This window comes from Anopheles merus, chromosome 2R (assembly GCF_017562075.2).
Source record: "Anopheles merus strain MAF chromosome 2R, AmerM5.1, whole genome shotgun sequence".
NCBI lineage: Eukaryota > Metazoa > Arthropoda > Insecta > Diptera > Culicidae > Anopheles > Anopheles merus.
Window position 1 is genome coordinate 29,936,305 of NC_054082.1, and position 14,295 is coordinate 29,950,599.

General features: G+C 50.6%; 3 protein-coding genes across 3 annotated transcripts; 2 read left to right on the plus strand and 1 right to left on the minus strand.

The window, feature by feature from the left end:
- The first annotated feature begins 73 nt into the window (after window positions 1–73).
- On the plus strand, window positions 74–1,698 carry LOC121589435 (cysteine and histidine-rich domain-containing protein). The gene is made up of 3 exons (XM_041908370.1): window positions 74–409; window positions 497–1,263; window positions 1,341–1,698. Exons 1-3 carry the CDS (start codon window positions 343–345, stop codon window positions 1,584–1,586), a joined length of 1,080 nt encoding a protein of 359 aa, XP_041764304.1. The 5' UTR covers window positions 74–342; the 3' UTR covers window positions 1,587–1,698.
- LOC121589436 (RWD domain-containing protein 1) lies at window positions 1,691–2,717 on the minus strand. The gene has a single exon (XM_041908371.1). The coding sequence runs from the start codon at window positions 2,528–2,530 to the stop codon at window positions 1,805–1,807; it is 726 nt and encodes a 241-aa protein (XP_041764305.1). The 5' UTR covers window positions 2,531–2,717; the 3' UTR covers window positions 1,691–1,804.
- A 76-nt stretch (window positions 2,718–2,793) lies between these two features.
- On the plus strand, window positions 2,794–5,567 carry LOC121590102 (proline-rich receptor-like protein kinase PERK4). Its single transcript, XM_041909497.1, has 2 exons — window positions 2,794–3,036; window positions 3,109–5,567. The coding sequence occupies exons 1-2, from the start codon at window positions 2,864–2,866 to the stop codon at window positions 5,078–5,080; spliced, it is 2,145 nt and encodes a 714-aa protein (XP_041765431.1). The 5' UTR covers window positions 2,794–2,863; the 3' UTR covers window positions 5,081–5,567.
- Window positions 5,568–14,295: the final 8,728 nt, after the last annotated feature.

Genomic DNA, 14,295 nt, shown 5'->3' on the forward strand with positions numbered 1-14,295 from the left:
GTCACTCTGGCTGCATGTTGCCTGCCCGAAGTTTGACAACCGCAGGGAGCTTTGTGTTGATCACAACTGTCACCGCCGAAATCGTGTCGTTCTGGGCAGCAAACAGGACCAAAAAAAAAAAAATAGCGGCAGAAAATAGTTTTGCATGCACGCAACTTCTCGCTGTTTCTCGAACATTCGCACTGTTTTAGCTGGGATACGGATAAAATATCCATTCATTTTGATACAGAGTGAAGAAACCCATTGATTCAGGTATCCGAGCGTGTATCGCCCGCTTACCATAAACGGTAAAAATCTTGCCCTGAAAAACACGGAGGAGAAGTTACAAGAAGAAAAAAAACTATGACCAAGGTGGTCTGCTACAACAGAGGATGTGGTCAAAGTTTTGACCCACAAAACAATACTGAAGGTATTTGCCTATTTTCTAACATTCCTCACACAAACCTGCCGACGGTTTTCATTCAATTTTTATCAATTTACTCCCGCCTTGCCTTAGATTGCGTTCACCATCCGGGAGTGCCATTTTTCCACGATGCCTACAAAGGATGGACGTGCTGCAACAAGAAAAGTGTGGACTTTACCGAGTTCCTCAATATCAAGGGCTGTACGCAGGGACTGCATTCGAACGAGAAGCCACCGGAGCCGGAAAAGCGCAAAGAGGACACCGTACTGGCGGAAGAACCGGCCCCGACAGAGGTGAAAATACGAGAACCGATACGCCCGTCCAAGGAGCGTCCACCGTTCGAGACAGCTTTAACCTCGCTCGATCCGTGGGTGGCGCCGGCTTTCCGTAAGCAGATTGACGAAATGCCCCTGACCGCCGTGAAGAGAAAGAGCCCCACCGATGCGGCCGCCATTGAAGCTGGCACCGTGTGCAAGCACGGCGGATGCAGCTGCACGTACGAGGACGCCAAGACGAGCGACAAGCCGTGCGTGTACCATCCGGGCGTGCCGATCTTTCACGAGGGCATGAAGTTTTGGTCCTGCTGTCAGCGAAAAACGTCCGATTTCACCGCGTTCATGAACCAGGCCGGTTGCGAGACGGGCAAACACCTGTGGGTCAGCGAGGAGGACGAGTCGAAAGCGATCAAGTGCCGGTTGGATTGGCACCAAACGGCCACCACCGTGGTGGTTACGGTGTACGCAAAGAACTACCATTACGCGAAAAGCTACGTGCGCGTGAATCCGATTCGATTAGCGATTTGTTTGGTGTTCCCCCAGCAGGATGGAAACCAGTACAATGTGGACATGGAGCTGCGCGGGGTAAGTGAAAAGACGATTGTGGGAGGGGGTAAAGGAAACAAGCGGCAGCTAACGTGTGATGCATCCGTTTTGTGCAGGTCATCGATGTCACACAGTGTAAGGTGCAGATGTTCGGTACGAAAGTGGAAATAACGCTGATTAAAGCGGAACCTGGCACGTGGGCGAAGTTGGATTTCCCGCGCGAAAAGAAGGCCGAGCAGCAGAAGGAAGATGCGAACAAGCAGGCCAGCACCAAAAATGCCGACGACAGTGACTCGGACGTGGATTTGGACGACCTCGAGCCCACGATGCGCACGGCTACGATTACGGAAATTAAGGACTAAACACACAGACGGAAGCTTCTCTAGCACAGCGATCGATTCCTTGTCCCGTGGTGGGGGGAGGCCCTTCCCAACCGAACCGTACAATAAACCTCAAACAGACCCCGTAAGGTATAACGTTCACTGTATTTCGGCAGTTTACAGTCTTTTCAAGCAACAAGCAAACACACCCGCCTCTCCGCAATCCGGAACACGCCACTTCGCCTTCGCCCGCACGTCCGCTACTCGGGCACGTAGTCCTCGTCGTTCTCGTCGTCCGAGTCGTCCAGATCAAGATCATCAATGTTTTGAAAGAGCGACTCGTCGATGCGCACACTCTCGATCGATTCCCCTGCATCCATCAGGAACTTCAGATCGGACTCGTTGAGCGTATTGTCGCTGAGGAACAGTTCCCGGCCGGTGAGCTTGCGGGCTTCCGCCGCCACCTTCTCCTTCCGCTCCGTAATGCCCATGTCCTGCTCGAACTTGAGCTTCCACGCCATGAACGACTCCACCGTGACGCGCGTTCCCTCGAACTTTTTCATCTCCTCCTCCTCGACCTTTCGCTTCGCCGCTTCCTTGGCCGTTTCGGCCGCATTCTTCAGCTCGTCGTACTTCACGTTCAGCCACTCCTGGGCGGACGACACGAGCGAAAAGATCATCTCGATGCCGAGGTTCTCCTCGATCGTTTTGTGTATGTGTTCCAGCAGCTCCTCCTCGTAGCCGTCGTGGAAGTTGGACGGCTCCTCGATTTCCACCAGCGGCGCTGTGTCGGGATATTTCGCTGTGTACGTGAACAGGAGCTTGCAGGAGAGGCCTTCCGTTTCCACCTCCGGATCGTACTCGGTGGTGGCGATCGGTAATCGGAACTTGTGCGGTTCCGTCTCCAGCACCTCCAGCTCGCCGCAGTAGATCGAATCGAGCGCCTCGATCTCATTGCACTGGTCCTCGTGGTGATTGCGCTCCATCGGTGGGCCGGGTCCGGTCGGTGTCGGTCGAGTTGTGCAGTTGGGTTCCGTTGGTGCCGGTGGACAGTCTTTCACTTGCCAGGCAAACTACACATTTGTTTATTCCGTTCCCGGTTTCCGCGATTTGCTCCGGCAAAAACACAAGGCATACGCAAACTGAGAAGAGGGAAAAAAACTCGTTCTCGCATTTCCAAACTGTCATCACTGACACGTCGCGAACTGTCAGTTGTGACACATTGCAGGGGGCTTGGGGGAGGGAAAAAACATAAATATTGCCCAACCAAAACAACATTTCGCGCGACCGTCCCGCTCAGCTGATGATTTGCGCAAACCATGCACCGCAACATGGAAATTCGGCACATGGCGTTCCACCTGGAAACGTTGGCGCACATCCTAGACACCAGCGAAGGTTGGCGTGACTTCTTGTACCTGATTCCGCGGAACCTGGATGACCTGTTGAAGGAAGACCCGTACTACCCGCTCAAGTACACCGGATTGAACGAAAGGTGAGTCACACCGTGCTGTGGGCAGGCTGCATAAAGGTGCCTGCGCTGATGGGAGCCATTATTTGATTGCAGCATACTCGAAACCGAAAGCCAGAAACGCAACTTGTCTCCCTCCAAGCTGCTGCTGGAAGAGTGGGGTATATCCGGCCAGGTGCGCCCGACCGTCGATCATTTGCTGAAGCTGCTGGTGCGCGCAAACCAGATACGGGCGGCCGAATATTTAACCACACTGCTGAAGGAACAACCTCCCGCCCGGCCTAAGGACGGTCCGGGGGCACCGATTGACGTGACGCTGCCGGAAGATCATCAGACGGAATCACTGCTCAACGGTATCAGCTACCCGAGCAGCACCATCCTGCTGCACCATGTGGAATCGATCACGATTGGCAACAACAGGGACTATTACGACAAGCTGGGACCGACGAAGCGGGTCGAAATTAAGGATAAATCGTCGGTGAACGTGGATGGCGAGCTGCCAGTGTTTTCGTCCAGCAACAACAATACAAAATCCGGTTCCGATTCGTCCGACGTACGAAACCCAGTAATGATGGATCGCTATCCAGACCAGCTGCCTGGGCCTTCGAGGCCAAGCAAAGCGGCAGCGAAAGCACCACCCGCAGAAGCTACTCCGGATGGTCCGCTGTCATCGAACAGACTGCCAATGATTTCGGCACTGGGCATTGGTCAGCCGGAGTCATCGAAACTGCAAAACAATCGCAACTATGACTGTGCGAGCAAGGAAATCAACGGACCGCAGATTCCCGATCTTTCAATATTTGGCCGAGAGGAGAGCGAACGAAAGGAAGTGAACGGACCGCAGGTTCCTGAACTATCCATCTTTGGCCGACAAGACAGCGACAGTAAGGAAGACAATGGAGCTCCCGCAGAACACCGCAAAGACATTCCGGCCTTATCGGCGTTGCTGGGCGGTTCTTCCGACGCACATCAAACGCAATCCAACAGCACAAACAACACACATGACAGTATTCCAATGCTATCGATGCTTGGCTCGGACGGCAGCACTTCCGATACGCTCGGTAGCGAAAGCAGCTCTTCAGCAATCGTGCCGCAAGTGAGCGAGTCCGTTAGCGATTTCATAAAATTTTCCTCCTCCCCAGTAGTAGCGGTATACGCATACGACCATCTTCGCGTGGTCACGGACGGATTCAACGTGGCCCCCTATACCAACGGCAATCTTGCCGCACCCAACGGGCGCTCGCTCGGTGCGGGAGGCTTCGGAGCAGTATTTTTAGCGCTCAATCTCGCGCCATCCATTCCCGTGGCCGCGGTCAAGCGGCTCGATCCCGACAAGTACAAATTTCGGGAAAAATTTCACCTAGAGCTAGACATTCTCTCGAAACATTCGCACGCGAATGTGGTCAGCCTGCTGGGCTCGAGCTCCGATGGGCCCCGGCTGTGTCTGGTGTACGAATACCTGAAGGATGGCAATTTGGAGGCAGCTTTATCACTAGTCCGAGCGGGCCAGCGGCAGATGGGGGCCACCGTTCGTCTACAGTACCTAAAGGACATCGCCAATGCGGTAGCCTTCCTTCACGAGCGAGCCAAAATCATTCACCGCGATGTGAAGTCGGCAAACATTTTGCTGGACGGGCCGGTCGCAAAGCTGTGCGACTTTGGCCTGATCAAGCGCACCAGCTCGCGCACCACCACGAGCATTATCGGCACGAACGCGTACATGGCACCGGAGGCGGTGCGGGGCGATGTGTCGCCAGCGTTGGACATTTTTGCGTTCGGCATCGTGGTTGCGGAAACGGTCACCGGCGAACCCGTGCTGGCGGAGAAGGAATCTCGCAGCGAAATCGACCTGGCAGGCTACGTATGCCGTCAGCGAGCCGAAGGACGGGATCTGGGCTTGCTCGTCGACAGGCGGGCCGCGGTGGGCAGAGACGGCGAAGCTCGCTGGCATGACGCCGGGAGAAAGCTGCTGGAGATTGCGATCAAGTGCATGGGCGAAAAGTGGAGCCGACCGAACAGTGGTGCGCTGGCTGACGCGATAGCCGGCATACAATTGGTGCCTTTATAAATTGCAATGCAAACGGCGGGTTATAAAGACAAAGGGTGCGACGTAAAGTGAGCAAAGCGAGCAATCATTCGTGCAATAGGATGCAGGGCAATAATTAGCATTAAGCAGGTTACCCATTTTTGCTCAACAAATAAGCATTTGAATGCACAAAAAATACTCTTACCGACAAGGCGAACAGATAAGTTTTGCTGTGCCTTTTTCTATAGTTTCTAACAACACTTTAACACATTCCGGTAAGATAGCACGGTCTGTCCAAAATGCATGCTTGGAACGCAAACATATCGAAGAATCGTTTTAAAAATGGATTCGCGTGATTAACATTCAATTTTATTCTTACTAAAACAATGCAACACACAAACAGCAAAGGTAAAATAATCTTTCATAAGCCTGTTACATTAAATCAAATGTAAACAACGCTAATGGGTTCGTCGCTTGTGGCGAATAAACGAAACAGTTACAAGCAGCACTGCTGACCGTTACATTTGAACCAATGATCGATATTCAATTCAATAACCCTCTCCGCCTGCTAGCCGTAATAGAAATCTGTCCACCGATCCGAAAATCAGCAATCCGATACGTTTGCCGGAGTCATTCGAGTGTAACACGGGTCGGACCCGCTGCCGACGTGGTGTCTGCACCTCCTCCCTCCCGCCGTTCACATGGCGCTGTCCTTCCATGTGCAGCGTTCCAAACGGCAGTAGCCTTTGCATGCACCGAGCGAGACACTGGCTCGCACTGGCCACGCGACAAACGGTAACGGCAGCCGCCATCCCCTCCTGCCCCATAATCCCACATAACCGTACCGTGGCGTAGCGCGTGCCGCCCTTCGCTCCTCGATCCGGCCCATTACCTTCGAGTTTAATTGGTTTTGCGGTCAGTTTTAGATCTTTTCATCTCGACCTCGCGACCACAGCAGTAGCGCAGGGTAGCGCAGCGAGGTCCGGGTCCGGGTGGTTAGAATGGAACGGTTGAAGCCGTTTGCTACTTTGGGTGATTAATGAGATGAAATAATTTACCAACCCAGCTCGGGACGCGGGGCAAAGGGTGGACTGAGCCCTTCGCACTGTCGTTTAATAACGGTTGATTGAAGGCGTATGACAGGTAATCGATCTCGATCGCGATCAGGCGCTATTGTAGGGGAGATTGTGCTCGGTAAACCAGCACCCAACCAATCCTGGTATGCCGGAAATGCACAATTTAGCCCGCCACTGCAAGCCGTAGTGTTTAAGCGGGGACAGGGGACGGTGTTGTCATCGCTGCGGTCTGCCGTGCGCACGTGCGTATGCGCGTTTGTTTTAGGGAGTAATTAAGCCGACGATCATGCAGCGCGCCACACACATGCGCTGCATGCAATCGTTAGTGTGGTTAGGATCGATCATTAAGCCTGCTCGTGAAGTGTCGAGATAAAGTAGTGTTACCAACATGTTGCCAAGGAGGAGCGGTAGCCACGGCGAAGGCCACCCAGCCAGAGTGTGATCTTGTTTTTTTTTTTCGAGCGTGCTCATCATGTGCGCCTGTGCGGAAGGCCATTTCCGACTAGTGAATCCTTGCGATCTGCGCGTCGTGGCTAATGACTGGCGCGACGGGTACGCGAGGTTTTGCGTGTACCGGTTCGTGCCGTTGCCGTTTGGAGGGTCAAAGGAGCCGGTTTTGTCACCGACGGAGAGCAGTAGCGAGGGTTTGCACGCGATCTTTCTGTTCGATTGCAGCGCGCGCGCGGTAGTGTGAAGTCAGAATGCCTAAACTTTAAATGCCAACGCGAGGACGCACTTTCATCACCAAAGAACGTAAGGCCCTTTCTGATTGAAAAAAAAAAAAGATTATTTGGAATGTGTTGGCCGAGATGCAGCGGATCAAAACCGATCGTGGGGCTGGTCACATGTTTATTTTTCCAATTTTTGATGGACGCATTCGATTGCAGAGGGTCACTACGGACCAAGGTGGTTCCGATGAAGCAATTGCACAATCTCTCCATCCGGTTGTAGCAGAGTTTTGGTATTTCTCGACACGTACCGTCGGACCAACCTCACCTTGGCTAGCCGTTGCCGCTCTCGAACCTCACCACACCATTGCACTGCAGGAAAAGGCAACGTGCGGTGTGATTTTTATGAGCGGAAAAGCTTCATAACTCACCCAGCGCTGGGGGAGCGATCGAGGGTGATCGATCTTGCCGTTGCCGAACGGGTACGATCGATAGGCAAAGCGTCTGTAGCAATGATAGACACCACAATTCTCACAGCCCATCGATTAGGCGCGTCTGAAAGCGGCAGCCAGGTGGACCAGCTCGCCAGGGAGCTTCCAAATGCCAACGATAGGACTAGGCGCGCGCGATGCAACGGTTGAGTGCACCACTTGAACGGTCCACTGGTGGTAGAATTTCAAGTGCAATGTCAGCTCCGTGTCGATTACTGGTGGGGGAGACCTGCAGTGAGTCAGCAATCGCCGGCGGCCGATCGATGTTTAGCGAATTCCAGCACGTCGCTAGAACCTGTCTGCCCTTCTCGAGGATCCACGGCGAGCACCACGGCGGCGGGCGACTGCGTCCTTGTCCAATCAGACCCCCGACAAGCGCCTTTCGCGTACGCCGGTCGGTTCTTCGGTGCAGCGAATGTAATGCCCGGCGAGGCCTCGCCAGAAGCCAGAAGAAAGGGAGAATGGATGCCGTTCGCCGCAACGGGCCCAATCAGTGCAGGACGGGTACACCAGAAAGAACCGTGGCCAATTAAAGCAAGTCGCACACACACACACACACACATGAGCAATGCGATCGATCGAGTGACGTTTGAATTCTCCATGATCGTGATCTTTACCTTGAAACGGACCGGAGATGTGTACGTACGGTCCGGACGGAGGACATGGAAGGTTCATTGAACATTCGCGGTGGCCACCCGGTGGCCTTGGTATGATTTCCGCAAAGAATACACCGATCGAACGGGGACGGTCCGGGCAGCATCCGTTAATTGATTCCACAGACACACACACACACACACACCGGCAAATGCTTCTCGGGCGTTCTGATGCGGCCTCGACACCACAACGACCGGGACCGGCTGACGCACAAATCCGTAACAAATCTAATGAGATGCACTTGATTTCGGTCATTGTCTCGCGCACCACCTGTGTGTGTGTGTGGTGTGTGTACGTGAGTGAATGGACGTTCTCGGTTCTCCCCTAGCGGCGTTGCAGCCACTTCCGAGATTCGTTGCGAAATCATGCCGCATTTGGTTTGGGGTCGCACTGTAACCCAATGACCTCGCGTGCACCGAGGGCACGTTGGCGTATGGGCTCGCGCAGAGACGGCAAATGGAAGGGGAAGCGGGGCAACTCTGAAGCCCGCATCGGACCGCCGGTCGGAGCGCAAATCGTATCGTGCAGCTCGGGCAGAGATAACAATCAACGACTAGCATGAGCCTGACGGTGGCGGCCTCCTCTGCAAACAAACGGGGAAATATGCTGGGAAAACGTTGAGTGTGTGGGTATTTATGCTAGCGTTGAGGAAAACGTTTTGCTAACTAACTGAGAAGGCATTTCGTGACCGATAGTATCTTGACCCGCAGGGGTGGGATGGGGGGTGTTGGTCGAATGGATGGAAGGATGGCCCATTTTTAGGTGCCAGATGATTGACGGATGATTTGGCGATGCGAGGCTTGGACTGCCGCTTCAGACCGACTTCACTAACTGTATCAGCGAAGTGGGTTGCTGGGAGCGGAAAATTGGTTCAACTCCATGGGCGACGAGGGGCTCCACCGAGCATATTAACATTAACGATTTGCCCGGTAACGGCAACGATTGGCCGAACGAATGTTTGCGTAGCGCGGGATTTGCTAAAACAATCAGCTAACATGTGCTGATAAATCTGCGCATTATGCATTCATTCAAGCCGAGGCCGCCCGAGTGGAGTGTTAAAGTGTGGTGGTTAGCAGCGTTTTTTGTTGCTGCTACTGCTGCTGCTGCTGCTGCTGCTGCTTTAGCAACCGCAGCACAAGAAGGTTACAGATTGCGGCGGGCGTTTTATCGCCTAAGTGCTGCAAATGATGCGTTTATTTTGGCCAAGTTCAGCGAAACAAAAAGTGATTTGCTAGCCAAGGACAGCGGTACTGATTTACTTTAGGGTTGATTAGTTTTGTGGGAAGGTTGTTCTGAGGCTGCATGCATAATTATTGAACAATATTTGGAGTGGATAATGAGGTATTATAATAAGCTTTCTTTTTCTGCTAAGTGGTTAAGTGGGCAGACTCAGTCGATACCATATTATTTAAACAGTTAAATTGCGATACAGTGAAGAAGGACAAACCAAAATTATCATTAAAAATATATCACTTTTTAAAAAATAAATTCATAAGTGTAAGAAGTAGCAACGGCCTCGTGCAATAGTAAATAGTAAATATAAAGAGGAAAAACAAAGACAACTCTTGCGTTTTACCCACACATGTAAGTAAAAACTAGTCTTCCAAACAAAAAAGTAGTAAATAATAAAACAAAAGTAAGAAGTAACAACAAAAGAGAAACATGATCAGTAACAAATACAATACAGATTAGTAAAGAGAATATATGAAAACAGAAGAATAAAAAAAAGGAAAAATGATTAGAAATGTCATCATTCAAGCCTATTTATTTCTAATGCAAATATAGAAACAATAAACATTAGCTTTGAAGAAATAAACAATTAAAACAGTACAAGACGTGAGAAGAAGCGAATAGGGAAAACTAAAAATAAGAAGAAATATTAAACCTTAAAAGATGGGCAACATAAGGTACAAATTTGCACACACGGAAGCGATGCACACATTAGCTTTGATGCACATAATAATAGCAGAAGTGTAAGAAGAAGCAAGAGGAGTGCAAAACTTTGAAAGTAATAAGCAATAAAAACAAAAGTGTCAAAAATAACGACCTAATATCAACGCCGCAATGATAATGACCGAACAGCAATGAAAAGAATAAGCGACATTTCCTAGAAACGCAAAACAAACTCCACGTCCGGCCTAACGGTCTGCCTTAATGTGGTTTAAAAATGATAGGTCATTTAGAAACAATTCCGCAGTGTGCGTCCATATGTCCATATGAGCGGTTGAAGGTCTCCTGCATACTATCCTCGCAAAACCAAATAAAAAAAAAAAAAACACCACAACCCCCCTCCCGAAAAAGCTTAAAACCAGTTGCCGAATGCTGTAGTAGTTTGTTTCTTGCAGTATTGGTTGTTGTTGCTCTTCTTCTTCCGTCAGCATGCTTCATGATGTGACATGACCGTTTGTAACTTTTGTTATTTTGGGCTCCTTTTTTTCGCCGTTTCCTCCACTCACGCTGCCGAAATCGCGGCGACCGGTAAATGTTCAGCCGGCCCGCAGCAGCGCACCGGATGACGGCAGCAGAGAGTTCGTCGTTCAAGTTCAAGATCGGTCAACCGGAGGAATCGCGATCGCGCGCGACCCGTCGAATTTGACTCACCGCCTTAAGGGCCCCCCGACCACGTTTGCGCCTGGGCACGTGGCAGCAGGTGATCTTGTGGAGCTGCAAACTTGAAAGTGCGCGCGAGAACGAACGTCACCCGTCACTAAAACGCCGTAAAACCTGTTACTCGCAGGGCCAGATCATTAAATTAAGGGCTGCTGGGTGCTGTACGGGACGTGCCGTTATGTTCTGTTCTAAGGGAAATCCCTGTCCCTGCGTTCTAGTAAAACGTTAGCATGATTTCGGCGATTGTATCGACGGCGCACGAAACCCAGCCAGGCAGCCAGAGCAACGACCGCCAAGGCCAAGGCGGCAAGACGTCAGGCGTTATCCTCCTGCTGCGCGAAGGAACCGTATTTACGAGGGCACTGTGGCAGGTTTATCGGTCACAAGGCTATCCACTTGCCGTAGTAAGGGACTGCTAAAGAGAAAGGGTTTTTAATAACGGCCGGCAGAAGACAATCACCCCTTACCCTCTGTGACCCAGTGGGTGACTCGTGGTGCCCGGGCAGGGTGTTGTGTGCTTTGCGCGAGGACCGGGGAATATTCTCGTCCGCATATCGGACAGCCGGTTCTTCCTTGTTCCGCCCGTGCACGTCACGCATCCGTTGGCGGGGTTTCAGGATCAAGGTAACCAGCCACCGGTCGTTAAGTCACCGGAACCGGATCACTCAAGTGCGAGTGCTGAGCGGTTGACAGGCGATCGTGTGTCGGGTTCGGGCTGACATCGAAATTTAGAGCCGACCGGCAAAGTTTATGGACTGAAACGGCTTCCGAGCCGTACGGAACCGCTCGGTTTGGGTGGGTGGTGGTAAGTGTTTTTGATAAATGTTCGCGCTGACTTAACGACTGACACTTGACGGTGGCAGCGGGCACGGCAGGTGAACATGCGGGTAGAACTGGGGTACCAACAGCGAGACCACCAGGTGTAGTGGATTAGTGTAGGCAGACCTCGACCGAGCAATGGCCTTTAGCTGTACCAGGAACCAGGCGCAAGAATGCCACCGATTGGCCGATTGCGAAAGCGTCAACCGACGGTACGTTGTGGTAGGAAGCGAACTGCAGACCCAAAATACCGGCCACACTTTTTTGACGGTGGATTTGACGGGAAAGGGAAATGATTGACGATCGAGACCGCTCTGTATATGTGTATGTGTGTGTGCGCCACAGATGACCGCAACCCGATCGGTAGCCGATTTCCGTGGGTGGTTAACATTGGGCACCTTTGGGGGTGGTTTGATAAGCCGCATCAATCGCACCGGGCGGATCGGGACGGATTAGTCGGCCTACCGGTGCGGTATGGCGTGTGTTTGCCTGTAATTTCGGGGATTATATGGCCGTATTTAATGAAGCGAGTGTCTGGTGTTCGATGGTTTTGAACTCTTGGCAGTTGATATGTTTTGTTGCTGTTGTTGCTTCATCAACTCGGACTTGAGCTGATGGTGCGTGTCGGTGTCGGAGGGTTGGTGTAAAACATGTCCGTTTATAGCCGCAAAACAAGATAACGTTTGGTTGGACTTTATGAACTGGAATCATTATGAGAGCAGTTGAAAGAAACACAACGTTGATTGTTCTATGGATAATATACCTTTAGTTCTATTGCATGCAATATTCTTTTTTATTTTATGACAATTATTTCAAAATGTTTGATCCGTTAGGTGTCTAATAGCTTAGGCTTTAGATTTACCACGGCTCCAAATAATTGTTCTGATATTGGTTCGATGTCAAATTAATTCCAGTGAATCCTGGTTGATGAATAAAATATAAGCTAATAATACACACCTCACCTTATACAGTGCTCTCAATATGAAAAACTTGCTTAACGGTGAACATAAGGATCATATGAAGCTAAGAGCAATTCTTCATTCATTACCACAATTGTTGCTGAAGTTATCATCATTCATTATTGATTAATTAGACACGAGTTGTAGGGCTTTTAATTATAAAATCATATATATCAAATCGTCACAAAAATGCGCTCCTAGAGGAAAATTTTCAATTATTTCTTCTTAAAGCCTTATCCCATGTTTGGGACGTTATTCATATTCACTATACTCGAGGGTTATTTTTTAAAGATATTTCTTTTGCAGGATTCACTGCGAGTCACAGATTTTTACTTTATAAACTAAGGCGTTTGTGCGTCGTGGAAAGATCTTGCCAGGATGCTAATCAAATGCAAACAGTGTAAAACAAAACTCTCGATTATCTGTCATTAAAATTCATGAGATTGTTAAATTAACAGCACGTTTGGTTGTAATCCATTACACGATATTGTGCAATTCTGTATCTTACCGTGTCTTGCTGCCGTGCGCAATATCCATTCAAATTTACTGATAAATATATCCGCTCAATAATAGCCTTTGAATATTAATTATTTCTTTATTAATGATACTAATTTAATCACAGTTAAAGTCACTCTGGCCATAACTCTAGATAGCTTTATTCTAAGTTCCATGTAGCACTATGACGTCTTGTTTACTCTCCTGATGCAAGTAAGATACCACTGACAACCATGCTGAGATATCGGCGCTATCTATGATCTATCTTTATACTGGGAACGCCCATTACATCTGCCAGCACGATTGAGAGACGATGAAGATCGAACGGGTTGATAAACGTAGCTGAACACCTCCGCCAATATAGAACCCCAGTAGTTTGACTCGATGAATCAGCAGAACGTGTAACGGAACGCGGATCTAGGAACAAACGGTCCATGCAAACTTCCGCACGTTCGCCAGACGTGAAGGGAGGAAGTAGTTTCCCCGTGGGTGTTAACTTAACCAGTGAAAAATGATCGGGGACGATCCTCGATTGACCCGCCACTCACAATCCATTCGACCGCACACGGGACAGCATGTACGTTCTAATGTGCCTTGCGTAGGGAAGTTTGGGCTTCAAGGTCGTATACTCTGATGCTTTAACTCTCGCCCTATAACTGCTCACTGTGTCTCACAGCACCGGCGGGCGCAGTGACTGCTGCCATTATTCCGGCGGTATGGGGATCCGGGTTCTGGATCTGGAACCCCCATGCATGGCCGTCGAGAACGGTTTTCAAGGCAACGGCATAGGGGGAGAGTAGTGCCTTCCGAAGAGCTAGAAGTCACGTACGCCATAGGCTGGCCGGATCGTGCACTGGATGGCGCACATTCGCTCTCACGACCGTTCGGTCTGCTCTCGGAGTGTAAACATTTTGAGCAGCGATCGGCCAATTTTAAATCATATACGCTGGTAATGAATTCGAACAAAAATGAACTTTTTGTGTATTAGTTTTGCTGCTAGTAGCATAAAAAGTATCTGTAATTTACCACCTCCTTACTTCCTTACTCTTTTGCAATTGCTAAACTCTCTTGGCAAGAAGGCGATTAAATTGTGTTCTCGCATTTCCTGATTTTTCGCATACCCGTTCTCTCGCTCTCGCGCAACAACAAAAAAGCAAAGCTCCGCTCACAAAGCTCTCCCACTTGCTGGGGTCTCTCGTTTTCTCACCCGTTCACTCGAGATCCGAATGCCGTGCCCTCCCCCATCTCGATCACTCACAATGCCGGCCAGAATCGCCACAGCTGAGGGCTGACTGAAGGCTCGCGCTCGCTCTCGTCGCTCTCGCGGCAGCTCATCGCGGAACCGAAACCGAACGGGCGGGAGCGTAGATTTGGCGCGTGCTTTGCCAGCCCTGGGGCCTTCCCCCCTTCAACCCGTTTCGCTGCTGAGCGGGTCGGCCGCCCAGACGGACGCGGCCACGCTGGTACTGGTCGAATGTATAAAAT

Coding starts and splice junctions, on each gene's coding strand:
- LOC121589435 (XM_041908370.1), top strand. CDS start 343: ATGACCAAGGTGGTCTGCTACAACAGAGGATGTGGTCAAAGTTTTGAC. Junction 410..496: donor CCCACAAAACAATACTGAAG/GTATTTGCCTAT, acceptor GCCTTGCCTTAG/ATTGCGTTCACCATCCGGGA. Junction 1,264..1,340: donor TGGACATGGAGCTGCGCGGG/GTAAGTGAAAAG, acceptor CGTTTTGTGCAG/GTCATCGATGTCACACAGTG.
- LOC121589436 (XM_041908371.1), bottom strand. CDS start 2,530: ATGGAGCGCAATCACCACGAGGACCAGTGCAATGAGATCGAGGCGCTC.
- LOC121590102 (XM_041909497.1), top strand. CDS start 2,864: ATGCACCGCAACATGGAAATTCGGCACATGGCGTTCCACCTGGAAACG. Junction 3,037..3,108: donor TACACCGGATTGAACGAAAG/GTGAGTCACACC, acceptor ATTTGATTGCAG/CATACTCGAAACCGAAAGCC.